This window comes from Sus scrofa, chromosome 9, assembly GCF_000003025.6.
Source record: "Sus scrofa isolate TJ Tabasco breed Duroc chromosome 9, Sscrofa11.1, whole genome shotgun sequence".
NCBI lineage: Eukaryota > Metazoa > Chordata > Mammalia > Artiodactyla > Suidae > Sus > Sus scrofa.
The window spans coordinates 118,581,439-118,608,956 of record NC_010451.4 but is presented as its reverse complement, the minus strand read 5'-3'; the positions used below and the strand labels follow the sequence as shown (position 1 = coordinate 118,608,956).

The 27,518-nt window shown below is 41.6% G+C and overlaps 1 protein-coding gene across 2 annotated transcripts in view; it reads right to left on the bottom strand.

Moving 5' to 3' along the window:
- The window catches only part of PAPPA2 (pappalysin 2), a 273,310-nt gene that overhangs the window by 27,016 nt on the left and 218,776 nt on the right, over window positions 1–27,518 (bottom strand). For both annotated transcript variants that reach the window (XM_003130330.6, XM_021063681.1), the window contains one exon: window positions 14,310–14,381. In XM_003130330.6, coding sequence (XP_003130378.3) covers window positions 14,310–14,381 — 72 coding nt within the window. The remainder of the gene's footprint in view (window positions 1–14,309; window positions 14,382–27,518) is intronic.

Genomic DNA, 27,518 nt, shown 5'->3' with positions numbered 1-27,518 from the left:
TTAGCAGAGGAGTGCTTGGATTTAGCTTACATTTTAGCAGGACCCTTTGGCTGCTGGGTTGAGAACGCAGATGAGGCAGGGGTAGGAATGAGACTAGCCCAGAGGCCATTGCAGGAATAGGCTGCATATGATGGCAGCTCAAGCCAGGGTGGTAGCAGTTGAGATGGAGGAGAATGATTGGACTGTCGATGGATTATCAAGGTAGAGCTAGAAGGATTACTTGATGAACTGGATGGAGGATGAGAGAGAGAAGAATTAAGATGACACCAAGGATTGTGTCCTAAGCCATGGGAAGGATGAAGTTGCCATCAACTGAGATAGGAAGGTCTGCACAGAGAAATGAGAAACCATTGCATATGAAATCCCGAAATTCTTGAGTTCTGTTTGATACTCTACTAACTTAGTCATTGTTACTGCCTTCCCATCTGATGCACAGCCAACAGTATCTGTAACCCCTTCTCCTCCCTCTTTACCTGGGATGTGCAGACTCTCAACCAGATGACTACCTACAGGTAATAACTATAGTCAAGTCTTATTCATATCAAAGTCTTTCCATAAACACTGTTAGTTACTGTTCATTTTACTCTTTGTACTGGCTGACTTTTGGAAACAGTATATTTTTTTTATTTGCTGTATCCACTTTATTATCTATGTCTCAACCTGTTGCCCTCTGTCCAACTCCACTGTTACTACAGTGTCTGGGATTACAGGGTGTGCTTAAATTATAAACCCAGTTGTCTCTTGCCGATACTCAACTTGTCTATCCACCCTGTAGCATTTAACACTATTTACCATCTCTTTCCCCTTCAGCCTTTCCTCTTCCATGGTTTTCCTATGACCATTCTCTCCTGTATATCTTTCTACTTTTCTAATCATGCTCTCCGTCTCCTCGACAAGCTTCACTTCCTCTGTTCTTCCCTCATATCACCTCCCTCTTTCCAGTTCTTTTTTCTTCACCTCTCCCCATTCATATTCCTGGAAAGATCTTATCCCCTCACCTACTTTTTTATTTTTTATTTTTTGGTCTTTTTAGCCACACCCAAGGCATATGGAAGTTCCCAGGCCAGGGGTCGAATTGGAGCTACAGCTGCCGGCCTACACCCACAGTCACAACAATGCAGGATCTGAGCCACATCTGCGACCTCCATCACGGATCATGGCAATGCTGGATCCTTAACCCACTGAGCAAGGCCAGGATCAAACCCCCAACCTCGTGGATGCTAGTTGGGTTTGTTAACTGCTGAGCCATGGTGGGAACGCCTTCCCTCACCTACTTTTAATCATCCCCATTTTCCTCATTTCTCAATGTAAGCCACCAACTGAGACTGTGCTACTTAGCTCTAGACCTTTTAATTCCCATCCAAGTAAACTTACTCAATATAAAGCCAAGCCTATTATCTTCTATGAGCCTGTTTCTTTTTCTTTAAAGAGGTGAAAGGCATTCATCCAAGCACCAGGGAGTCAGATTTAGATCTTCATCTTCCCCTTTGGATGGGATTCTAGAATTGATTTTTTTTTTTTTTTTTGGTCTTTTGTTGTTGTTGTTGTTGTTGTTGCTATTTCTTGGGCCGCTCCCGCGGCATATGGAGGTTCCCAGGCTAGGGGTTGAATCAGAGCTGTAGCCACCGGCCTACGCCAGAGGCACAGCAACGCAGGATCCGAGCCGCATCTGCAACCTACACCACAGCTCACGGCAACGCCGGATCGTTAACCCACTGAGCAAGGGCAGGGACCGAACCCGCAACCTCATGGTTCCTAGTCGGATTCGTTAACCACTGCGCCACAACGGGAACTCCTAGAATTGATTTTATATCTTAAAAGAAAAGCCTTCAGTGGTTACGTCTTTCCATCCATACCTGGTGGGGCCAAGTCTAGGCTCTCAGCATCTCTCTCCTGAGATGCAGACACTATGTCCTAACCATTCTGCTTCTCATCTATTTCTTCTCCAAAGGCTTCATCTTCAACAATGTATCCCAGCTGATCTTGTAGCATACTGGTAATGCTTCCCAATGCCTTCAGAATAAAGTTTATAGTCCAAGTACAACAGCAGCCAAAATCCTTCCTCATCTAGGCTCTGCCTCTCTAGTCTCATCTGTAGTCTCCACACGGTTCTCCAAACATCCCCTGTGTTTCAAATCCCTGTACCTTGTGCTCATCCCATCCTCTTTGCTCAGAGGGCTTTCCTCTTTAATGCCAACTAGTGGAACCATCCTATCCTTCACGGCCCCACAGCAGTGTCGCTTTGCTCTGAAATCTGCCCCAAACTGTGTATCCCACACCCAGCTCCCACCTGCTTTGTAAGCAAACACAATCACTTTCTTTTCTCTGCTTCCCCAGCACTTCGTACGTGCTCCTTTCCCAAGTCAGAGTGGATTCCCAGGAGGCAGGAGCTCTGTCTTGTTTCCCTTTGTAACCCTAGAGTCCTATCTATACATGGACAATGAATGTATGTTTTGTGAATAAGTGCTTCTTTATCTAAAACCCATACTTTCAGGAGGTAAGCACCTTGAAGAGATTTCTGTTTGGTTCTAGGTTAAAATTAGAAAGTAGAAGACAATAGAGGGGGAAAAATTACCAAAATAAGGAACACCGTCTCTGTCATTTTATGCCTCTGTTTTCTTCCATATAGGCATAAACTCTCTGTTTTTTTTTTTTTTTTTTTGTCTTTTCTAGGGTCACTCCATGGCATATGGAGGTTCCCAGGCTAGGGATCTAATCAGAGCTGTAGCCACCAGCCTACACCAGAGCCACAGCAATGTGGGATCTGAGCCTCATCTGCGACCCACACCACAGCTCAAGGCAATGCCAGACTCTTAACCCGCTGAGCAAGGCCAGAGATTGAACCCACAACCTCATGGTTCCTAGTCAGATTCGTTAACCACTGAGCCACGACAGGAACTCCCAACATAAACTCTCTTGAAGGGAGTGGTTAGTAGTAAAAGTATAATGATCACAGCACATCTACTACACCCCAGGCTTGGTGCTGGTAACACATGTGAATTGAATTTGTTTTATATCTGCTCTCTCTAGAAGGGAAATGGGACAAAAGGAATAAAGAAGGTGTGAAATCAGAAGAGAAAAGAGAATGGGAAAGACAATAACAGCCATTGGAGAATTCAATAACATTTAGGAAAGTGGAAAATGCATGGATAAGTAATAGCTGACCGAACAGATTTGAGAAAACAGCAAGGTAAATGCCTGAAATGCACAACATCCCCAAAAGACTCAAGAACTAGGACTGGCTACCTCTGCAGGCAGATCTGTCTGTGTAAGGCTGTGTCAGAGAGCTCAAACAGCACCTTCTCTATTAGGGAGTCAGTAAATCATGCCCTAAATGAAAAGAATCAAGATTGGCAGTAGAATTACTATTAAACAGATATGCTTACATAGATATATGCAGATATAGATATTTATAGGTATAATTTCCAAATGAAAGAAAAGATGTGAAAAGGAGAAGCAAAAAAGAGGAAAGAATTATCTCTGCCAAGAGAGGCTGAGGTTAGCTAGAGAGGGGCAGGCACTGCCAATCTTCTAAATGAATTCAGAGGTGCTACCTGGGTTTTTAAACTAGGGACATGGATTACTTTTATAGAATTAAAATTAAATTTAAAATACTACATGAAAATATGGCTAATAAGGGCAGAGCTGAGATTTATACCCATTAATCAGTTATTGAAATGTGTATTCTTTCCACTATGTATGTGATGTGCTGAAGCTTGCAAATAATTACAATCAATTTGAGACTGCCATCCTTTTCTTAGTCACCATTTCACTTTAGGGTTAGTGAGAACACACAAATGCACCCACTCACATACACATAAACACATACATGCATATAGGTATACAAATAGATTTCATATACTTTAAGAAATAAAGTGTAAGAGACTTAGATTATCTTGCTGGCACTCAGGCACAATAATCAACAAGTATTTTATAAAATAATTTCACTTAAAGGACTATTTTATTTTAGTAGGATTAATTAGAAATGACTCAAATTCTATGAACTTTATGAAAAAGCCTGCCAATATGACTATTTAATAAAGGCAAAGGAAAATGGCCATGAAGATAAGAGGGAAACTGATCAGTGCTTTATAGAAATCTAAGAACAGTTTCATTGATGGTATTTGAGTCAGGCTTAGACTGCACTTAAAACACATTTTAGGAGCTCAGTTAGAAACCTTCATGGAAAAAGGTCCTATGAGAAGAAAAGAGGAGTAGAGTTATTTATAGACATAATCTGGTTATATTTGCTCACTGCTAATTCTTATAATCTCAGCATAATCATTAGGAAGCACCTGGACAGGTTGAAAAACAGAATGTAGCAGTTTCCATAATGTCATCTTAACCGGCGAGTAATATTTCAATTGTCTGCCAGCCTGCGCCAGAAACAAGAATCAAAAGAACCTAACAATACAGAAAAGAACGGAGTACATCAGAAAAAGGGTGTGGTGGGAGGAGAAAAATGGAAAACCCAGGTCATAAAGAGAATTAGCAGAGTGAGAAAATGACCCACCCAGGGAGGCCCAAGAAGAGAGAAGAAGCAAAATGCGGCCTGTTAGAAATCCCATCAGGATGTCCCACCATGGTTCCCAGGGAGCCTTAGACAAGCATAAATTTTCATGAATGTTGTTAATCTAGATGAGGTTTTACAATTTGCATGGTTTTGTTGTTTCACTTTTTTAAAAAGCTGGTGGAGAAAAAAAAAAAAAACAACACAATGGTTTCAGCTTTCAAAATGAAAACCTAGTCCTAATTAACATTTGGAGTCTGATTTTCAGAGATTCCAGCTGGAGGATCTAAAGTAGAGGCCTGAACCGAATGGGACTCTGGACAAGCCTAAAGACTTGCCCAGATTTCCAGCCTGGTGCAGAGACTGCATAAAACTGGCGGTGAAACTCACAAACAAATCTCGAGGGGCTCGGAATTTGGCAGCCAGTAAGCCTGGAAGACAGCTCCAACGTAAGCTAATTTTCATTTTTTTCTCTGGATTTTTGCATGTCTAACACATATTTAGACTTAGATTTGTGAGGACCCACACTCTCCCTACCAGAAGTGGAGTAGCTGTCCTCATTATTGGCTGCTAAGCCATTATTATTTCCACCCTAATTAACTCCCTTTTCACCCATAGATACTAAAGAGCTTGGCAAGAATGTCAAAGAAAAGTAAGCCCATATGATCTGTCCTCTGAGAAGCAAAGGAAGGAGTGATTATTATATCTGATGTGTAAACAGCTAAAATGTGGCAAAGAGAAGTTTAATTATTGGCTCTTCTATAAAGAACAAAATATAAATAAGAAGGAAATGAGAAGTTAAACAACTTCATAATCACACAGTGCCCAAAGTGATAGAGTTGGGACAGAACTTTTGGGTTTCTGTATATAGATATCATTAAAAAGATTCGTTTTGCTCTTTTTAATAAGGAACGTATAAAGACATGATCAGGTGAGAGGTTTTTTTTTTTTTTTTTAAGATCAAAGATCAGTAGCAGTTCCTTCTGGTCACACTTCAAAGTTCAAGTCTTGAACATTTATTAAAAGTAATTTGTGATTATCTAGTGATGAAAAAGGCATTTCTAAAGCATAGTAATCAAGATAAATCTTATAGATAGAAATGAGGAAAGTTTCAGAAAAGAATGACTGAAGAGGTTTCACCAGGAAGCTGAGTGAAATTATATATATTTATATGTGACATCTTGTCCTAAAAAACAGGGGATGAAACACTAACAAAAACAAAAGCCTTACTCCAAAAGGGACCCATATCACTTGGAGGCCCATAATAATCACCATTCCTCGTGTACCATCACATGCAGTCCAACCTGAGATGCTCTCCCACCCCCACCTCTGATCATCACATTCAGATCTGTGTGCAGGGATTCTTCATCCCAGCATAAAGCGCATCTCTGAGAACGGGACATTTTACTCTGACTCAAGCTCTTCTCCACCTCTTTTGGGCTCAAGTCTGGGTGAGAAAAAAAAGTGCAATAAAATCTCAATCTTCACAGGACGTTCCCAATGTGGCACAGCGGTAATGAACCCAACTAGTATCCACGAGGACACGGATTGGATCTTGGCTTTGCTCAGTGGGTTAAAGGATCCCATGTTGCCGTGGCTGTGGTGCAGGCCTATGGCTACAGCCCCCATCCGACCCCTTGCCTGGGAACCTTCATATGCAGAGGGTGTGGCTCTAGAAAGACAAAAACAAAAGTGAAGCAAAACAAAAACCTCGATTTTCATGCCATTGTTTCCATCTCATGAATTTCATTTCAGCCCCTGCATCCTAAAGGTACAGCACTGCACCCAGGCAGTGCCCAGGAGTGATCAAGAAGCACAAGCCCCAGACACTGCCAACAGAGCTACCATCTGGAATATAAATAATAAAAGAAAAGCAGAAAGAAGTCGAAGACGGCACAGAAGAAAGACTCCAAGGAATGGGGAAGCAGATGGAATGAATTAGTGATGGAAGCACTGTTGTTATCAACCACTAAATATGTGAGAACAATACACTGCCCACCTACGTTTAAGTAAATGCAGTCACTCTGCTGAAACTAAGTTTGTCCCTAAGGCCGCCTCACCCCTGTCTTTCCACTTCCATTTCCCTCCTCTACCAATTCCTATCCAGTTAGAACTACTATAGTAATGGCACTTAAGAGCAGCTCTGCTGGTTGCTTTAAAACAAGACACATACATTTACAGTTAAATGCTGGATTTAGAGGGAAAGAGTATGGAACCTTCATCCGTGTCTGAAACATCAGAAGATATTTAACCAGGTCAGAAAGAGGATAATATATATCCCTTTAAAATGTTCCAAAGACTCTATGCCTTTAAAAAAGAACTTCCCTTATGATCTTGTATAAAATCTAACACTTTTGGAATATTCCCACACAGATTGACATTTAAATAGTTCATTTTTTTAATTTTTTAATTTTTTTTATTTTTATTTTATTTTATTTTTTTGCTGTTTCTTGGGCCGCTCCCACGGCATATGGAGGTTCCCAGGCTAGGGGTCCAATCGGAGCTGCAGCCACCGGCCTACGCCAGAGCCACAGCAACAAGGGATCCGAGCCGCGTCTGCAACCCACACCACAGTTCACGACAACGCCGGATCGTTAACCCACTGACCGAACCCGCAACCTCATGGTTCCTAGTCGGATTCGTTAACCACTGCGCCATGACGGGAACTCCCTTAAATAGTTCATTTTTTTTAAAGCCCATTATTTTCTATTCCATTGTTTTCAGGGGATTGTGACTGGTAACTCTTCTCTACATAAAATGTTTACTACAGGAAAGTATTTACTACATTAACTTCTACCCTTCTCTTTTAGGCTTAAAAATCCCCCGAATGCTTTTTACTTTTCACCAAAGGTATTATTTATCAAGGTGTTTTTTTTTTTTTGGCCACACTTGAGGCATAAGGAAGTTCCAGGACCAGGGATCAAACCTGTGCTACAGCAGTGACAAAGCTGGATCCTTACCTTGCTGAGCCACCAAGGAACCCCTATTATCAAGCTTTTGATATTATTTTTGTTACCTTTAACATGTTCTGTGTTTTCTACTGGCTGTGGAAGCTAGACCCAAAGAGAAACAGGGATCAAATCAATGGTGAGAATACCGATCAGTAAGGAAATACTTGGACTTTGTCCGTTGGTCCCACTTACACTAATTGGCAGGTAGCTTGTTGGTTTAAGAAGTCAGGCTACTGTTTACTCAGGATGAACCATCATTTTTAAAAAGTAACAATAATTTTAAAGCAATTCAGTCTTTTTGGCTTATAAGAATTTCAGTTTTACCATTGTCTGCCAGATATTTTTACTTCTAACCTTGATCTTTCCTAATGCTGTTCTACTTCAGGTGATTTCTTCATTTAAGAACTATTGGTAGATGGAAGCTTTTCTTCCAAGATGTGACCTGGGTGCTGCTGTATACAGTTATCTGTGCATTAATTCATCCCTGCCCAGCATCTCTCAAAGTGCACTGGGGTATTTCTTAAAAAAGCACATTCTTAGACTCCACACAAGACTTGGTATGTAAAAACTGGGAAGGAGGGGGAGAACCTAAAAAATAAGCATCCTTGGTAATTTTTAAGCATGCTTTGGAAAACAAAAACAAAACCAAGAAACTACCAGCCAAGTCTCTTGCCCCTTGTAAAGACAAGGTGTGGCCAGAACAAGTCTTGAGTTTTCCACTGGGCAGGGCCACTCCAGTTCAGCATAATCTACAGCATAATCTTCCTTGTGTAGTGATCCAACACACGGGCAATTCCTTAGCTGCCTTCTTAAATTAGGAGGACCTCGTTAGGACTAGAATGAGGCATCTGCTAAATTTAAGAAGTGATTTGTCCTTTATCTCTTTGACCAAACGTTCTGTCACAAAACATGACATTAATAAAGGAAAGCATGTTCCTTATAAATACAGGACGTAGAGAAAATTGTCCCAGAACTCTTAAAAGTAGAAAAACCAAGCTTGCAGGTATATGGCTTTTATTTTTCAACCCCCTTTTCTTTTCAAATGGTATATACTACATGGCTTTTCTCACAGTCTTCTGGAAGCTCCTTACTCTTTCAAGAACATCCAAATGATTAGATAAGGACAGCCTGGCACTGTCTTATGAGAACAAAGAGTGGGAAAAAGCATTAATTTTTCTTTGAGTAACAGAAGTCACTCAGTCCTACTGATAAATGAGGTTCAATTAATGATTATTGAACATTCATACAATGGGTACTTACATATTCTCTATCATGTCCTGACCCTCATATCTAACTCATCTTAGTCTGAGTTCTCTCTTCTCAGCAAGAACCAGTAGCAAAACCAAAAGCAGAGCTGGCCTTGGACTAATGCCAAGGTAGGACAGTGCCAACAGATTCCAAAATACAACCCATCCAATGAATGAGAAATCAAGGCAAACCAAGAAGGCCACAGACCTCAACAAGGGTTCTTTAAGAAAAGGATGTAGGGGTATAATCAAGATCAAAATCTATGTAGGAGGTAAAACCCCCAGAAACAAAGGAGGTTTGCAGTTATTACTGAAAAAAATCAACATGACCCACATGTTCCTGAGGTATGACCTTTTCAAAGGTCCTACGCTAGGCCTCCCTGATGCATCTCCATAGTTTTCTGAACCTGGTATTGGACCAGCAAGTTTAAAAGATAAATTGTATCCAACTAATTTCAAAGCTGAGGAGACACATTCATAGAAGTTAAGCGACTTGCCCAAGGGAAGGAACTGAAGTTCAAGCCTCCCTCCAGACCCTGACAGCCTTCCTTCTGCTTCACGGGGCTGCCCTTGTTGCTTCTCTTGCAAGACTTCCTGATTCTGTGCATGACACTGTTGTCATTCTCTACTCCTCCTGCTACTCCTTCCCCACTTTTATGTCTGCTGTGCTACTCTTCAGAAGACTGACCCAATAGTTCTCAGTTTAAGACTCTCAAAGCCAAAGGTATACCTACATCTCTCTTTCTCCCTTCCTTTAGAGAGGTAGAAGCATGTCACTGAAGAATTAGGCCTGTGTTTTGCAAAGGAATAAAACATGTAAGTGAGATTATAGGTATTTACAGGGATGTGTGTAAGAATTGATAGGAGAATGCCAGCATGTCCAGAGAGACTTGAAATTCCCCCCAAAATATTTAAGTTTTCTAAATTGTGTTAGAAGCCAAAAGATCATCAATTAACCATGTCAACCTGCAGGATACAATAAATACTCATAAAGATATTCACTGTGTATAAGCAGACTGTTTCTTTCTTTTTTTTGTCTTTTTAGGGCTGCACCTGTGGCATATGGAGGTTCCCAGTCTAGGGATCCAATAGGAGCTGTAGCTACTGGCCCATGCCACAGCCATAGCAATGCGGGATCCGAGCCACCTCTGCGACCTGCACCACAGCTCATGGCAACACCAGATCCTTAACCCACTGGGCAAGGCCAGGGATCAAACCCACATCCTCATGGATGCTAGTCAGGTTCGTTAACTGCTGAGCCATGACGGGAACTCTTGACCATTTCTTGATTCTTAATACATACGCATTATTTCAATAAGACCCTGTCCTTATATGGTGATGTATATTGTTCCTTAAGCAATATCACTACAAATGTTACATTATTTTGCAATTTATATAACACCTTAACATCAGTTATTTTACTTGATTCTCATAGGAGTTTTGAGAGAAAGTCACCCAGTTACTATACATCATGAACAAGAGAAGACTCAGAATTTGAACCTAATTCTGACATTATTCTGTCATCCTCTGCAGCTCTTTCAAAAAAGAAAGAGTACCACTCTACAAGAACCTGCAAAAGGTTGAAGAGAGAACATCAGAAATTGTGATCCAAACTGGGGCAGCTGGGAAGCATGATGAACTTGCAAGAGATGCGTGCTCACAGAGTAGGCAGAGCCAAAATATAGGTCAATGGGCACTCAGTTTTAATTATTGTGCAGGAAGGAAATTAGTCATTTCTACCCAGAACAAGGCTGGAAATGTGGTCTTTATTTCCAGCTGCATTACCTAGAGAACAAGATGTTCTTACTTTAAGTGAAATCTAGGACTGCAGACTTTCTTAGAATTAATAAATATGTCTTTGCGAAAGAGGAAGGAAGGAAGGGGCAGGGAGGGAGGGAGGAAAGAAAGAAGGAAAGAGGGAAGGAAGGGAAAAAAGAGAGATTAGCACATACGATCTGACAGTATCATGCTTTCATAGATGGAGTGAACACTCCAGTTACTACCTCACAAAATGAGGAAACCCCCTTTTCTCTCCATTTTTCTCTCTCCATGCTGGAAAAAGAATGCTTTGATTGCACAAGCATTTGGCAGAGTAAGTCTTTATTTTCTACACAGTTATCCTAGACTATTTGTGTGCTTACTATAATTTTCATGGGCACAGGTCTGGAATTAGAGAGAACAATTGGGAAACAAATGCAGTAGACCAGGTGAGAGGTGTTGAGGCCCAGGAGGGGGCAACGGTAGAAATGAGCAGAGCTCCTCATAAGGTGAGTGATCTGGGGACTGACTTAGTGACCAACTGGAATCAGCACCTGTTTCCAAGTGATTGGCAAGTTATGGATCTCAGTGAGTCTCCAGGGAATGGCCTGTTCCATTTTCTCCTAGTGTTCTTTCCCCTCGCCCATCTTCAGAGTTTGCATTTGACCATGTTGAGGCCCACAGCAGCTCTGTTCCTGCCTTCTGCTGCACTTATCCAGTAAGCAGTCACAAAGGGGCTAATAGTGTGTTAAGAGATGCCACCACACTCTAAGCATCCAGTATAGACCATGGACCAGGCATGATGCTTAACTACTCTATGTCCACGATCACATTAATCCCTCATCACAACTGTGTTGCCCCACTTCTCCATACAGATTAAGATAGTAAGGCTCACAGCACTCAGCTGACCTAGAATTTGAATCTACATTTGTTTGACTTCGAAACTTTCCACCAATCAAATTACCACCAGGTCAAGAAGGCTAAACACAAGAAACACCTAGAAAGATAGAATTTAACACATAAACATGTCTGGATCATAGACAGTGGATATTCATGTGCCCTTGAGACAATAGGAACATGAGTGATTGTGGGAGGGTGGCATTATTTACAGAAGGTTTTTTAAGAGGAAACCTCCAGAGCTATCTCTTAAAGAAAGGGAGAGGCATAGACTAATGCAGAGGTGAAGGCTAAATCTCTGTGACCAAGGGGATAGGACACCATAAGAGGTGCAGAAGTGACACATGTGAGGGGATGGATTCATTGCCTTGGGAGTATTGAGAGAAATAAAGAATAAGTACTTCGCTCTCATGAGGCTGAATGTCCCAAGGGGATATCTTAGAATTAAATTTGGTACTGGAAAGCAAAATACAAAAATCCTTCTTAGTCCCTGGGACACAAAAGATCTCATATGACTTCAGATTTCTATGCTGCATGTTTTAAAATTTTCTCTCACCCACCTAGCTCTCTTCAGTTGATCTTGCCTTGGGGTCTGTGTTTTCACTCTATCTGTCTCTGACACTCTTCACTTTCCCCTAATATGTTTAGCTGACTTTTTCCAGTAAAGAATTAAGTGTCTGCCAAGCTGCCCCTAGAACATGCCAGCTTCAGCCTCTCTTGTCCTTTCTTTCCTGTTCTCACCCTCCCTCTATGCATTTCTTATTACTTGTTCTTTCAGAATTGTTTCTCCTTCTCCTCATGTGCCCCCCCCCAAACCAATCCCCTTCCTACAGTATTGCCTCTTCTTCTTTGCTCCTTCCTTCTACCCTTTAAGTGTTTTCCTCTCTTCCTAGCCTTTGCTGGGAAACCAGAAGCTAAATTGTGTCCTGTCAAATCTTGTCCTATCCAGAGAGCCTCAGGAAATATTGTAGAATAATCAGAATGTGAATAATGTAAGCTACAATTATTCCTAGACAAAGAAAGCTTCAAATTAGAGATCCGTAGTCTAATGGATCTTCTTGTCTGCTCCCATAGTGGCCAGAGTGGTGGCTGGCAAACTTAAACGGTCTTCAGATTCATCCAGGGCCCTTATTAAAACATAGATTGCTGGTCCCCACACCCAGAGTCTCTGATTCAGTAAGTCTGGGATGGGGCCTGAGAACATGATGCCAATTGCTCTGGTCCAGGGGCCACGCGTTGAGAACCCCCAAAGTGGGAGGATCAGCAGCTGTGTGGTCGTCAAGCCTCAGCCATGCATGATCACAGTTGGGCAAGGGGTCATAAGAGAGAATGCAGTTTTGTTCCTTGTCACATCAACAAAGGGGTTGACAGAAGCCTAGGGAGCTCTGGAAAAGGGATCCAGAGGATGTGCTGGGGTGCAGCATTGAGGGAAGACAAATGGGGAAAGCTCTGTGTTGTAACCTTCTGGGAAACACCAAAGCCGGCTCCAAGCCCTGTCATCTACCCTCCCTCCGGCGATCATGCGTGGAAGCAGCAGAAGGGAATTCTCAGGATCCCTTTGATCTCTTCCCAGTCCTCAAGTCCTCTGTCTGTTTATCTCCCTCCTTCCCTGGCCTCCTCCTCCCCTTCTTACCCCCTGCCCAGTGGATGAGTCACTCCCCTTCCGCCCCACCCTACTGCCATCTGTTTTTCTAATGATGGCAGAAGATGAGCTATTTTGTTGGCCCAACCATAACAAGGCACACTCCTTGCTAGCATTTTTCCTGATGCACTCTCAGAATGCTGTTTTATTGGTATCATTTCCCCACCCAGTTTTCCCTTTGTCTCAGACCCCACCCTTTCCCCCTCTTTGGCCTCATGTAGATCGCAGTTTCCCAGAATTAGAGATGCAGAAGAATCCAGGAACTAAAGGCATGTGGGTTGGGCATGTGTGTATGTGGAGGGGGAAGGTTGCTGAAAGTCGAGGGCAGTTAAACAGCTCTCTCTAGTGCACAAGACACAGCCAGAATGATCGGAGCATTGTGGCGAAGTGGCTCAATTACTTGAATGTGTGTGTGTGTGTGTGTCTGTGTCTGTGTGAGAGAGCCCCCATGACAGAGCCTCCCTCGGCAAAGCTCTCCCTCCTTCTTAATTCTTTCTTACAATAACTCCTGTTAATCTAGTTAAGGCATTCACAGCTCCCTAAGTCTCCCCTTGGTAGGGGAATCTCCTATGTGAGGAAGTAAATAGGATGCCTTGAGATAGTAAAGCTCTAATTTGGGTTAATCAAGAGTGGACTACAGGTTCTCCTCAAAGGTCAAGATGCCTACATGAGCCAGTAGGTGAGAAGCCATAGGGACTGGTGAGGATGGTGCTGAACTGGAGGGCGTCTGCTCTTCACTCAGATCCAGCTAATTGTTGCCACAGTTGCCAGATTTTCTTGTTTTTCAAGAGAAAAATCTTTGTACAAAGTCTTCAATTTATTTTTATTTGGGGCATGTGTGTGTGTGGGGGGGTAATGTTACATATAGGCATATGAATTCTATGTGAAAATCCCAATTTTTTAAAGCATTGGCAACTAAAACAAAATTGTTTTCAGACACCGCTCTGGCCAAACCTCTGTCTGTGGGCCATCGATATGCAAAACTCTGATCTAACTAAGCTCAAGAGAGGCCCAGTTAGAGAATCCTGAAACCATAAATAATTCTGACTTGCTTTTAACTTATTTTTTTTTTAAACAAGTCATTTAACATGGAACCCTGGAGATTTTTACTTTAAAAGAAAAGCAGGCAAAATCAGACATTCTAATATTGTAATTTAGGAATTATGGAACTAAATTTAAGAGATGAAACAAAGGGGGTAGGAGCAGGGAAGGGGTAAGCTCCTGAAGCAGAAGGACTCAGGTCTCTGTAAACTGAGCAGATCAGAGAACTCTGGTTTGGATTTGGGGAAGGGGAGGTGGCTTACCTCACAGGACTGGATGCAGTTGACCAGGAGGGGGTCTGGGTGCCACTGACGCCGCCCAGTGCACACGATGCTCTGAAGGACAAGATGAAAAGAAAACAAAAACAGAGTCGCCTAATCAGTGAGAGAAGGGCCAAATCCTGAGCTTACCCCACCAGCCCAACCCTTTTCCTGCAGAGGGAGCCCCGCTGGGCCCCATGAAGAGGTCCAAGACTGGCCTCTGCTCTTTCCAGGGAGCTGCTAATCCTGCCAGATGGAGCCAAGGTAGGAACTCTTAGCAGAGGGAACTTTTCATCCTTTTCAAAATCTTCACCCTCCCTAGGGTATCAAACTTTACATAGTGTCTTTGTGGTTAAAAAAAGCATCCTCAATACTATAATGAGTTTAATTTGGCTGTAAGAATAATATTGGTTCTGCGTGTTCTGAAATTTTAAATAAATATTACAGGAAACTGTGAGATGGCCATGTCGATCAGGAAGTACCATGGGGTTTTAGAGGATGAGAAAGAGAGCTCCCTAAGAAGAGTCTTGAATTGAAAATAGGTCTCAAGGACCCTAGATCACAAGTTGTGAGGGCCCAAGCAAGGAATGTGGGCCAAACTCTCTCCACAACTCTTGTTAGTACTATTTAACTTCTCCCTGTGGGAAGTCAAAGAGGGTCCATGCATTGGACAGACAGGGTTAGCATGAAACCCCCAGGACTCAGAATGGCACCGACATCAAGCTGGTGGGAGTATGAACAGGTGTTTGCGTTAAAACACTGGCAACTCTCTGATTTCCAGGATCCACTTCCCGATGTGCCTTTAAACAAATATTCTTTGTTGAAGAATAATTCATTTTCATGGAGGTTTTTTTTTTTATTTTAACTTTTCTATTTTAATATTTCAAAAGACACACTCCAGGAAAAGAGAAAGTCCCATAAGAGGTTCCAAAGAGAAAAGGAGATTCTGTCCAGAACCTGCTACCAACACACCCATTTGTGGACTTTGATACCCACATTTTATATTCAGTACAATGGAAATTCAGCACAATCAGAAGAGTAATAACATATTGTGAATATGAGTTTTACATAAAATAGAACCTCAGTAATTGAAAATTATATATTCTAGAATGCTAAGACTAGGCAATAATCAGATTGGAGACACTTGCATATGCTAACATGTAGGTATAGGAATATACGCCTCATGGTCAGTTATGAAAATGGAAATCTGCAGTATTTTTCTAGAGTTGTGCTACTACAAACTAAAAGTCCTCCTTCACATCTTCCCTAAAGGAGAAATAAATACTTTAAACCTCCCAAATTTTGATATTCGAAATTTTATACTGTAATAATGTATGTGGTTTTGCTTTGCTTAAGACTTTGCTAAAGTTATTATTGCACTAAAAAAAGGGATTATCAAATATATACAGTCATCCCTTGGTATCCACAAGGGATTGGTTCCAGGATCCCACGGATGACAAAATCCAAGGATGCTCAAGTCCCTTATATAAAATGACATAATTTACATATAACCTTCAGGGACATCCTCCTGTATACTTTAAATCATCTCTATATTACTTTTAATACTAATGCACTTACTTATAATACTTGATGCAAAATAAGTACTATGCAAATAATTGTAAATACAATGTAAATGCTATATAAATAGTTGCCTGAAAGCAGCAAATTCAAGCTTTGCTTTTTGGAACTTTCTGGATTTTTTTCCCAAATATTTTTGACCCACAGTTAGTTGAATCTGAGGCTGCAGAACCCACTGATATGAAGGCCAACTGTACAGGATTATACAAATATATAAGGTAGACACAGTGGGGTGTCCAGCCTACTGAAAAAGTGAGCTATTCTCCTGCACTCAGAGCCACTTAAGCAGAACTATTTGCACATGAATGATGGCTCAGCTACCTGGAAATGATTCTTGTTTATGTTCTAAACAGGTTCCACTAGAACTCTATTTACCAGTGGTCATGACTTTCATTATTAAAAAAATTCAATGTTTCATACTTTATTGCTGTCACCAGGTAATGATAATGTCAAAATGCAACAACTTGAACACTTGAAATGCAAATACATGGCAAATGTATTCCTTCCCATGCACTGGATCCACTAAGAACCTCTAATCCCTGCTCTAGTCAGTCACTCATTCAATTCAGACCAAACATGTCACTCACTATGGGCCGGATTCCCTAGAAGCAAGAGGGATCTGAAAAGCCACCAGTCTCATCACTGCCCTCAAAGATCTCCAAGTCTATTGGGGGGGGGGGGTGGAAAGTACATCGTTTCCTACACATGAAGGGATCTTAGTCTCAGCACCCTCACATGAGGACCCCAACCAGAGCTTGCCAGAACACTCTGAACTGACTGTAACAGTTTCCCTTATGCCCTTCATCCCTTCCATCCTATCTCCCGCCTCTATACATGCAGGAGTGTTGGTCTTCTAATAGTTGAGAAATTTTAAAAATACATTGCAAAAGGAAAAAAAAGTTAAGGAAAAGAGTCTGTCTTTCAATTTATTTTCTCCAATGCTCTTTCATTATTTCCAATTTATTTTTTTATACCTTTGTATTTTTATGTAATTTTATTATTATGTAATACACATCCACAATATAAAATGTAAAAGGCATAAAAAGATACACAATCTACTTCCTATTCCTGTTCTCCAACTACCCAATTTCCTCCTATTTTTAGTTCTTTTTTTATATCAATAGATAGCCTATGTACATATATACATATGTGAAATTGTTTATCTCCTCACACAAATTATAAAATACTATTTCATTTAGTGCTTTCATTTATTGTTCTTTGTTAGATGGTCATACTTTTTCACTTAATGTTTCTTGGTGTTTTATTCATTTTATGGTATCTGAGGCCCTGTAGTCTACTGATTGCATATTATTCCATTGCAAGGATATACCCTAATTTACTTAACCACACCCATATTAATGGATATTTAGGATATTTTCAGTCTTTTGCTCTAACAAAGAAAGTTTATGTATAAATCATTTCATACACAAACTGTATCTGTAGGATAAATTCATGATAATGGAGTTGACAATGCCCATCTCAATGATTTTTTAATATTCTACAATTCAGTCTTAAGACTAATTCAGATTGGCGACCTCCTTAATCTCTGTAAAAACTGCAAAAGTTTGGGTACCCATGTCATACGTCTTCCTAGATTGAAAAATGCTTGAGAATAGGGCCTCTCTCCCACTCATACATCTTCTCTCAGTGACTTAGTGAGAGACAACCTTTAACAAGTATTTGTCAACCACTAAATAAGATGTTGTAGCTCTAGGACCCTCTTCCATCCTCTGGCCCATGAAAGTCACTCATCTCCTAGGAAAAAAGACTGCATATACAGAATTAATTGAATAAAAACTTATTGATCAAAATTGGAGGAAAATTTCAAATGTCTTTCAGGTCTTATATTTTGTTTTTTTACTTTTTATTTTTATTTTTTTGGTCTTTTCGTCCTTTTAGGGCCTCACCCATGGCATATGGAGGATCCCATGGTAGGGGTCTAATCGGAGCTGTTGCTGCCGGCCTATGCCACAGCCAAAGCCATGCCAGATCCAAGCCATGTCTGTGACCTACACAACAGCTCATGGCAACACCAGATCCTTAACCCACGGAGTGAGGCCAGGGATCGACCACGCAATCTCATGGTTCCTAGTTGGATTCGTTTCCGCTGTGCCACAACAGGAACTCCAGGTCCTATACTTTATAAGCTCATGTGTGGTGGTGAGGTAACAGAGAGAAGTGAAATGGGAAGAAAACTAGTGAGAAGGAGGTATAGAAGGGCTCGGTCCTGCTGAGGTGTGCTGAATTGATTAAACAAGGAGGCCATTACACTGAGTGGCTTTAAAGCCATGGTGGCCTGTGGAAACAAACCAAAATCTAAGCCTGTCAATGCCATAAGCTTATAAATTGAAACCAAAGGACAACCAATCATGAACCACCAACTATGCTTTAAACTATAACTAATCAATAATTTCCTTATTTTGCTCCTACCTTTTCTCAGTAATAAAGTCCCTCCCCAGTTTCTGTTATGGAGCACTCTTAACCACTTCTGGTTTGGTGCTGCCCAGTTCAAACCTATTTTTGCTCAAAAGAAAAAAAAAAATGCAAAAAACCCTTTTATAGGAGTTCCCATTGTGGCTCAGTGGGTAAAGGACCCATGTTGTCTCTGTGAGGATGTGGCTTTAATCCCTGGCCTTGCTCAGTGGGTTAAGGATCTGGTGTTGCTGCAGGCTGTGGTGCAGGTCTCAGATAAGGCTCAAATCTGGCATTGCTGTAGCTGTGGTGTAGGCCTCAGCTGCAGCTCCAATCCAACCCCTGGCCCAGGAACTTCCAAATGCTGCAGGTGCAGTCATAAAATGGAAAAATAAAGTAAATAAATTAAAATAAACCAAAAAAACAAAACCGCTTATGTGTTTCACTTATTGTTTAACAGTTTAATATGATTTTATTATTTTCTGGAGTGTTTTTGACACATTATAATCCTACATATTAATTTGAAAAGCTATAGCAAATAACTGAAAGAACAACCTTATAGCCTCTGTGCAGCTTGATCAAATCTTAACATCTTTCTGCATCTGTTTCCAGAGTTTAAGTCACTAGAGATTCAATTAATGTCCCTTCCATATGTCCTTCCAACAACATTCTCCTTCTTTGCTCCCTATTGGTAACAACTCTTTCTGAATTTTTAGATGATTATTTCTATAAGATTATAACTATCATTGTTATACTATTAGAAAGCCACTTCTCAGATGACTCAGCTGTGGACGATTAAATGCCCAAGGAGTTGTTTTGAAGTTTTCAAAAGGAAAATTCATGAGAAAATTAGTTTAACGATCTCCTCTTGGGCCATTTTACACTAAAACAAACAAACAAACAAAAAGTAAGGGGAAAGGAGAAGAAAGAAAGGGAAAACAAGAGAGAGCCAAAGAAAAAGGAGAAGAGACGGAGAAGGAGAGGGAGGGAGGGAGGAAGAGAGGGAGAGAGAGATGGAGGAAGGGAAGGAAAAGCAGTTAAGGGTTATTAGGATGGTTGTAGGGCTGTATGAAGGCTGTTGCCTGCTTAAATGTCTTGTTTAAAGTCACAAGACCGATGCTTAGCCAACATTAAGGTCTAACACAATATTGCTCAACTGTTTTTTATCAGGAATAGTTACTTGACAGAATGGGCTACTAATCACATCAGATCACAAACTTATGCTGCTGCCCAGGTTTGTGACAATTTCCTTATTATTACCGATGTGTGCCTTCCTAAATAAAATACAGAACTGTTTTGCATATTTATCTGGACCATAGCCTATTACCCTGCAGTTTAGTTTTCAGCTCCACTTTCCCCCACCCTCCAAGACCCTCTTGCCTCCTCTTCCCTTGAGAAGATGAAATTGATGCCTGAGACTTATTCAAACAGAGAGGGAACAATTCCATGCTTAAAACTTGTGAAAAAGAAGATCTTTTCATGACTCATGTCTGAGGAATTTGTTGTCCCACGATGTGTGGCAAGTGTTGCTGGAGCTGTTACACTCAATTGTACCCATCAAGAGGACACTCAAGGTGGGGGGAGGGCAAGGGTTAGGGGACAAGGAGATGGACAGGACGGTGAGACCAGTTAATAAGAGACCAGGGCTCCTGGAAGACATTACCTTCTTTTTTTTTGCCCTGCTTTTCTTTTCTTCTTAAAACATTTTGGTTTTATTTAAGGAATTATTAATCCTTTGGGGACTGACTTAGGAAAACAAAGTCAGAAATTATAAGATTTGTTTTGACTGAGCAATTCTGTTGAGCTGGGGAGTTTGGAGAGGGATTCCACGCAGTGCTGAGAATCCTTGCAAACCTAACACGTGTGGCCACAGGAAAACCTCCTTAATTTGGGCCTCACTAATTCCTAATTATGATACACTAAAAAAGAAAAGTATTGTTCAATCTAGGAAAATGAACTTAGGAAGCAAACTAATAGGGTATATTGAGGTCCCCAGGCTAGGGGTCAAATCAGAGCTACAGCTGCTCACCTACACTACAGCCACAGCAACGTGGGATCCAAGTTGCATCTGTGACCTACACCACAGCTCATGGCAGTGCCAGATGCTTGACTCACTGAGCAAGGTCAAGGATTGAACCTGGATCCTCATGGATACTAGTTGGATTCATTTCCACTGTACCACAATGGGAACTCCAGAAAGAAATATTTTCAAATACAATTTAGAAAAACTCATTTATGTGCAAACAATTGCCCTATTATGTGCAAAAAAAAAAAAAAAAATCTCTCCATGAAATCTGGTTCTCAAAGGTCCACTTCTTTTTTTTTTTTTTTTTGTCTTTTTGTTGTTGTTGTTGTTGTTGTTATTGTTGTTGTTGTTGTTGCTATTTCTTGGGCCGCTCCCACGGCATATGGAGGTTCCCAGGCTAGGGGTTGAATCAGAGCTGTAGCCACTGGCCTACGCCAGAGCCACAGCAACGCGGGATCCGAGCCGCGTCTGCAACCTACACCACAGCTCACGGCAACGCCGGATCGTTAACCCACTGAGCAAGGGCAGGGACCGAACCCGCAACCTCATGGTTCCTAGTTGGATTCGTTAACCACTGTGCCACGACGGGAACTCCCAGGTCCACTTCTTTATAATGAAAGCCAAAACATCAATTTTCCTATTTAAAAATTTTTTTTCTTTTTCATTTTTCTTTTTAGGGCCACACCTGCAGCATATGGAAGTTTCTGGGCTAGGGTCAAATCAGAACTGCAGCTGTGGCCTACGCCACAACTATAGCAACACCAGATCTAAGCCTTATCTGTGACCTATGCCACAGCTTGTGGCAATGCTGGATCCTTAACCCACTAAGCAAGGTCAGGGATCGAACCCACATCCTCACAGATACTATGTCAGGTCCTTAACCTACTGAGCCACAACAAGAACTCCCAATTTTCACATTTTAAATAGGAAAGTCACAAGATATGGTAAAACATTCTCTAGACACAGTGGTTAAGGACAATAATAAAAAATCAACCTTAGGCTTTTTGGTTTGCCATGAGAAACGGCTCTGTGGAGGCGGGAACCATTACCTTCTTCAAGCCCTTTGGTTTCATGCAGCAACCTTGTTCTGGGCAAGGGGTGAAATGAGTCACACATGGAGGAGGTCTGGGGGTGAAGGTGACACGTGCCTATCCTCAAGACCCTTATAGTTTGGTGCTAGAATCACAGAAAAGAAGAAGAAGAAGAGAAAAACAAAGAGGAAAGGAAGGGATGAGACAAGCCCAAAGTGCCCATTGTGGAACCCGCAGGGAATTCTTGCCACACTATCAGATTGGGTGCCCTAGAACACAGGGTACCCAGCTACTGCCCCAGAGGTGTAGGAGGACAGTCTGCCAGAAGCGCCTGTTTCTGCATATGAGCAGTGGTACTGAATGGGCCGTTGGCTGACTCCTGCCAGTCCCAGCTGCCAGATGCCATTGCTTAGTCACCTTGAGCGGCTGGGATTTGTTTGACAGCCAAGAAGGCCTTTGTGTTTGGCGTCTCCTCTTCCTGTCAGGATATTTCTCTGCTGATGCCATCCGCAGAGAAAGGTCTAAGTCCCTGGGTGCAGGAGGTGAAGAAGATGCCATTATTCCAACAAAGGCCCAGAAAGTCCACCTGGGAATTTCAAACCCTTACTGCATATTTCTCACAGCCAGCATACCCTTGAAATATTTAGAAATAATAGGTTCATCCTTACTGTCTTCTCAGGCTCATAACCAAATACGTTGGAAACTGCTTCTTTAGTCAGCAGTGTTCCAATAGGAAACACTGAATGGCCATTAATTGTCTTTCCAGCCCCATTTGTAAAAGGGACAGAAAAAGACAAACAAATGACTTACACCTGCCTATCTACACACACACGCACACACACACACACACACATTACAAAGTATAAAACTTACAGAACAGTATTTTTCTTTCTTATAGGTAGCGGTGATATCTTTTCAGTTTCCAAACTTAAAATTTGTACTAGGTGAATTGGAACACTATAAGGCTTACCCCTTGGAGCCCTGTCTGCTCACAAGCAATGGTGAGGGTAGTACTATCTATCTTGAAGGGGTGCTTTAAAAACTCACAAGAACCCCCAGAGACAGGCAAATAAACTACATAGGAACTTAAAAAGTATACTTGATTGTTCTTTAAAAACAAACTCTTTTCACAATAAGGAAAAGGAGTCTTACAGGGAAATATTTCTCTAAATTATTTTTGCTAGACCTCACAAGAAGGGAACAGCAATGCGGGAATAAGGAGGTTCTCATGGTTGAGGGAAGTAACTTCTTTTCTATTTGAGGGGCACCCTAACCCAAACATACACCAGGAAACAAAACAAAAGACTACACTGAACAGGGAGATTCAGGGGAAATCACACTGAACTTGAAGTCAGAAGTCGGTTGCACTTCTCTCTTCATTTCTTGAAAGCTGTGCAACCTTGGACAGATCATCTGACAACATCTATTTTTGTCAGTAAAGTAAGAATAATATAATCCTCCCTTCCTAATTTTTTGGTTTATAAGATTCCAATGAAAACATAAATATAGAAAAAATATATATCATACATATGCAACTTTGAAGGCAATAAAGTGTTATCCAAATATAAGATATCTTTTTTATTACAAAGGATGAAGTCATTGGAAGCAGACTAGAGAAAATGATGCAATTGAATCCACTGCTCTGTAGTCTTGCCAGACACAAAGGTATTTGAAGTATGGGAGATAGCAGGGATTTACATGAAATAGGACATCATCATTTACTAAACAAATGAGCCAGGCTCCAAATAGGTGTGCTTGGACTTAAAATAGTTACGTTGCCAGTATTTTATTTTATAATTGCAGGGTTTCTCAAAGCACTACAGTGGAATTAATGGGGTGTTTGTTAAAAGAAAAATGCCCCAAGGCATTGCTAGGCTCTCCAAAGAGGGGAACCCTGTGTCCATTCCCTTTACAAACTGCCCAAGTGATTCTTAAGGACATCACACCTTAAGATTGAGGGCAATAGAGAATATCCTTCAAGATAAATCAATGTAAGTCACGAGGCTTTTACTCGAAGAAGACTTTCATGTCATACAACTGCTTTGGTTTATAAGGCATTTCTCCTTCTTTATGAGGACAAGCTTACAATTTTCCCACCCTCCAGAGCCAATGAGTGCCACAAAGTGCCAGACATTATGGCATCACCTATGGCTGGTGCATAACCTCAACTCAGAACCTGGGAACACAAAGGCAATACCCTTGTCATCATTTTGCTTCCATTGACTTCTTTCTCTTGCTTTTCTCTTATAATGAAGTTCCTTTTTTTTTTCTTTCTTTTTTTTTGGTCTTTTTGCCTTTTCTTAAGCCACTTCTGCGGCATATGGAAGTTCCCAGGCTAGGGGTCGAATCGGAGTTGTAGCCACCGGCCTCTGCCAGAGCCACAGCAACACGGGATCCGAGCCACGTCTGTCACCCACACCACAGCTCACGGTAACGCCAGGTCGTTAACCAACTGAGCAAGGCCAGGGATCGAACCCGCAACCCCATGTTCCTAGTCGGATTGGTTAACCACTGCGCCATGACGGGAACTCCTTATAATGAAGTTTCAATTCCCTAAAAGCAAAGCAGCCCCTGTAAGCTTTGTTTGTAAGAAATCCTTCTTAATTTTATGACATCTACCAAAGAGTTGCAAGAACACAGATAATAGCATGTTTAGCAACTCTATAACGAATGTTAACTACTGGATTAACCCTTGGTTTTCTTTTGGTATTAAGAATATTGATTTGGGGGTGCAGGAACTATTACTTAAGTTTTCAGTTTTTTAATTTCTGACCTTTGGGCTTTTTTTCAGGAAAAAATTCGTCTCACAAGAGAAGTTCATTTTGTGAGTTACCTCACTTCTTCCCCTACATTGCTAGAAGCAGCTAATTTAATTGTGTCACTTTCTTTTCACACAGAAATATGACACAAGTCTCAAGAATGCCACTAAAGTAATAGAACCCCTCACCATATTGCAAATGGGGACCCTCCACTACAAAATTTAGTTGTACCCCCCAATCATAAAGAGCATGGCATATTATTACAGATAAGAAGAGGAAGGCAGAGGTGAAGAGAGGCAACCTGTTTCCATTAGGAATGACAACTGATCAAGGTTACCACACATCAAGCACAAAGTTAAGTTCTATCCTTATGTTTCTCATCTGATAATCACACTAACCTCATGAGTTAAGTATTATTCCTACTTTACTTCCAAGGAAATTGAGGCACAGAAGAGTGAAACAACCTAAGTTTATGCAGCTTGTGAATAACAGAGATCATGAATAAAAACACAGGTTTAAAAAAAAATGCCTTCTTTATTCCAACATCTACAGTGTTTCTGAGACGTTATTATCCCAAAACTATGCCTGGATAACCTACTTTCCAAAACCATGGATTTATTGACTACCATAGTAATGAAAAATGCAATGATACAGATGATAATGTTTGGTATTTTGCTTAAGAAGAAAATAAATTCTGCCTTTTCTGTCTTGGGAGGGCAACTTGAAATTGACAAGGATAGAGTGATACACACTAGTAAAAAGCCTTTGAAATGTGCCAGTTTGTAGAGAAAATACACATTTACTCCCCAAGTAGAAAATGATGCTACATTAATTTCTTTGCTTATTCAACTAATGTTCATTAAGATACCTACAAAGTGCCCAGCACTGAAAAAGGAACTAAGAATATAAACATGAACAAAATGCTATGGGAACGAGGTAAATAAATGATAATGACTCCTCCAAAGTACAGATGAGAAAGAGGAGGTTTTAATAAAATAGAGAACATTGCTTTCCAGTTTGGAAATAGTCAAGTCTCTGCAATGAAGAAACGTGAACTGCTCTTCTCTGAATGTCCCAAGCCAAAAAGCAGAGGTGGGAGAACCCCAGTCACTGGAAGGTCTGCACTCTGGCCTCACAAACCCTACCTCCATGACTGTACCCACTGGATGCCCTGCTGGGTAGATGGTGGAGAGAATGTAGAAGAGTTCCTGAACCAGTTAATTTCTCAAGTGGTGAAAATGGATTGTAAACATCCTTTCCTCCTTTAGCGGCTTATAGAGAAGAAGTCTTTCATCATAGGAAGTTGTCTTTAAGGGACTGATGGAAAGGGCCTTGACCCTCTGGGTCTCTGAGAACATGGGGCAGAAGGTCTTCCTCCAGGGTACCATAATTCCAGCTGTGCCTTCACAACGCACAATGGGAAGTGGGACAGAAAGTCTGGAAAGGCCAGGGGATGGGAGAACCAGACAAGGTGTTTTCCTGGCTTTCTTCTTCCCATTCCCACCCGGTCTTCACGGCGCGCTCACACCTGTGGTGGGTCCCCTCCTGCATAGTGTTTTCATTGGGTTCAATGTCCTAAGAGGTGCTTGCCATGCCCTACAGGATCCTGCCTACCTGCCTCTCCCTTACCTCATCTGTCTAGCTCCCATCTCCCCTCTCCCTCACCTCCACACACACCCTGCGTTCAGCCACATAGAACTTCTTACCATTCTTTACCTTCTAGAATGTTCCTCTCAATCATAGTTTAAGGCCCAGAAGAAATGCTTCCTGGTCCATTGATCTTTCCCCAACTCCCCAAAGATTCCAAGCAGAAGAACTAGCTCCTTCTTCTCCAGTGTTCCCACAGCACTTCTACCATAACCAAGACATTTCCCGTGTTGCATTATTACAAATGTTCATTTTGTAGCCAGATTATAAATCTTGTGAACAGAGGGACTCTCACTTCTTTCATCTCCATTTTCCCAGCACTTAGCCCAGTTCTAGGCACATAGTAAGCCCCAATGAGTGTTGAGTGACTGACTGACTGAATCAATAGGGTCATGCTACTCCCCAGTGCTCACTGCTGAATCATACTTATTTTTTCCTTATTGTCCCACTGTTACACACATCCCTGCAGGTAATACAGAACAATCAGCTGTGAGTAAAAAAGGAGAAATCGGAGAATGGTTCCTAACTGAAATGTGGTACATCTCTAGAGTCCATCTCTCTCTTTTCTTTTTTTTTTTTTTTTGTCTTTTATTTTTTGCCATTTCTTGGGCTGCTCCCACGGCATATGGAGGTTCCCAGGCTAGGGGTCTAATCGGAGCTGTAGCTGCCGGCCTACGCCAGAGCCACAGCAACACGGGATCCAAGCCACATCTGCAACCTACACCACAGCTCACGGCAATGCCAGATCGTTAACCCACTGAGCAAGGGCAGGGACCTAACCTGCAACCTCATGGTTCCTAGTCAGATTCACTAACCACTGAGCCACGACGGGAACTCCTAGAGTCCATCTCTTGATGACTCTGTGAGAACAGCCTTCCACAATTTTGTTTATTGGACAGTCTAATAAAGCCACCAAACTCTAAGGCTTTATGACATCCCCACCTTCCTTATTCTAAGAAGAAATAACTTACCACAAGAGCATCCCCATTTACATCTTGTATAGCCTTTTCTTTATCTTTTTTCATTTATTCATTCTACAAATATTTATTGAGCACTTACTACATACAGGGCAGTGTTCTAGGATCTGGGGATATGGTAGTGAACAAAAGAGACAATAGTCTCTCATTAATATTCTTATTCTGGTGGCAGAAAGAGGTAATATATAAGATAAAAAAGTAAAATATATAATAGGCATCATCATGATAAGTCCTAAGGAGGGAAGGGAGACAAAATTTTAGGGGAATTAAACTTTGAGACAGAGTAGTCAAAGGAGGCCTCCCTGATGAGGGAAATTTTTTTTTTTTGCCTTTTTGCTATTTCTTGGGCCGCTCCCGTGGCATATGGAGGTTCCCAGGCTAGGGGTCCAATCGGAGCTGTAGCCACCGGCCTACGCCAGAGCCGCAGCAACACGGGATCCGAGCCGCGTCTGCAACCTACACCACAGCTCACGGCAACGCCGGATCGTTAACCCACTGAGCAAGGGCAGGGACCGAACCCGCAACCTCATGGTTCCTAGTCGGATTCGTTAACCACTGCGCCACGACGGGAACTCCGGAAATTTTGATCGAAGCAAAGGAACAAGACCTGAAGATACTTGGGAGAAGAGTATTCTAGGTGAGGGAACCACAGAGCAAAGGCCCTAAGGTGGGAACAGGCCTGGCATGTTCAATAATCAGCCAAGGGCCCCTGTGGCAAAATTAGAGGGAGCCAAGCAGGGCATGTGGGAGAGGAAGTCAAGAAGGCAACGGTGACCATTGGA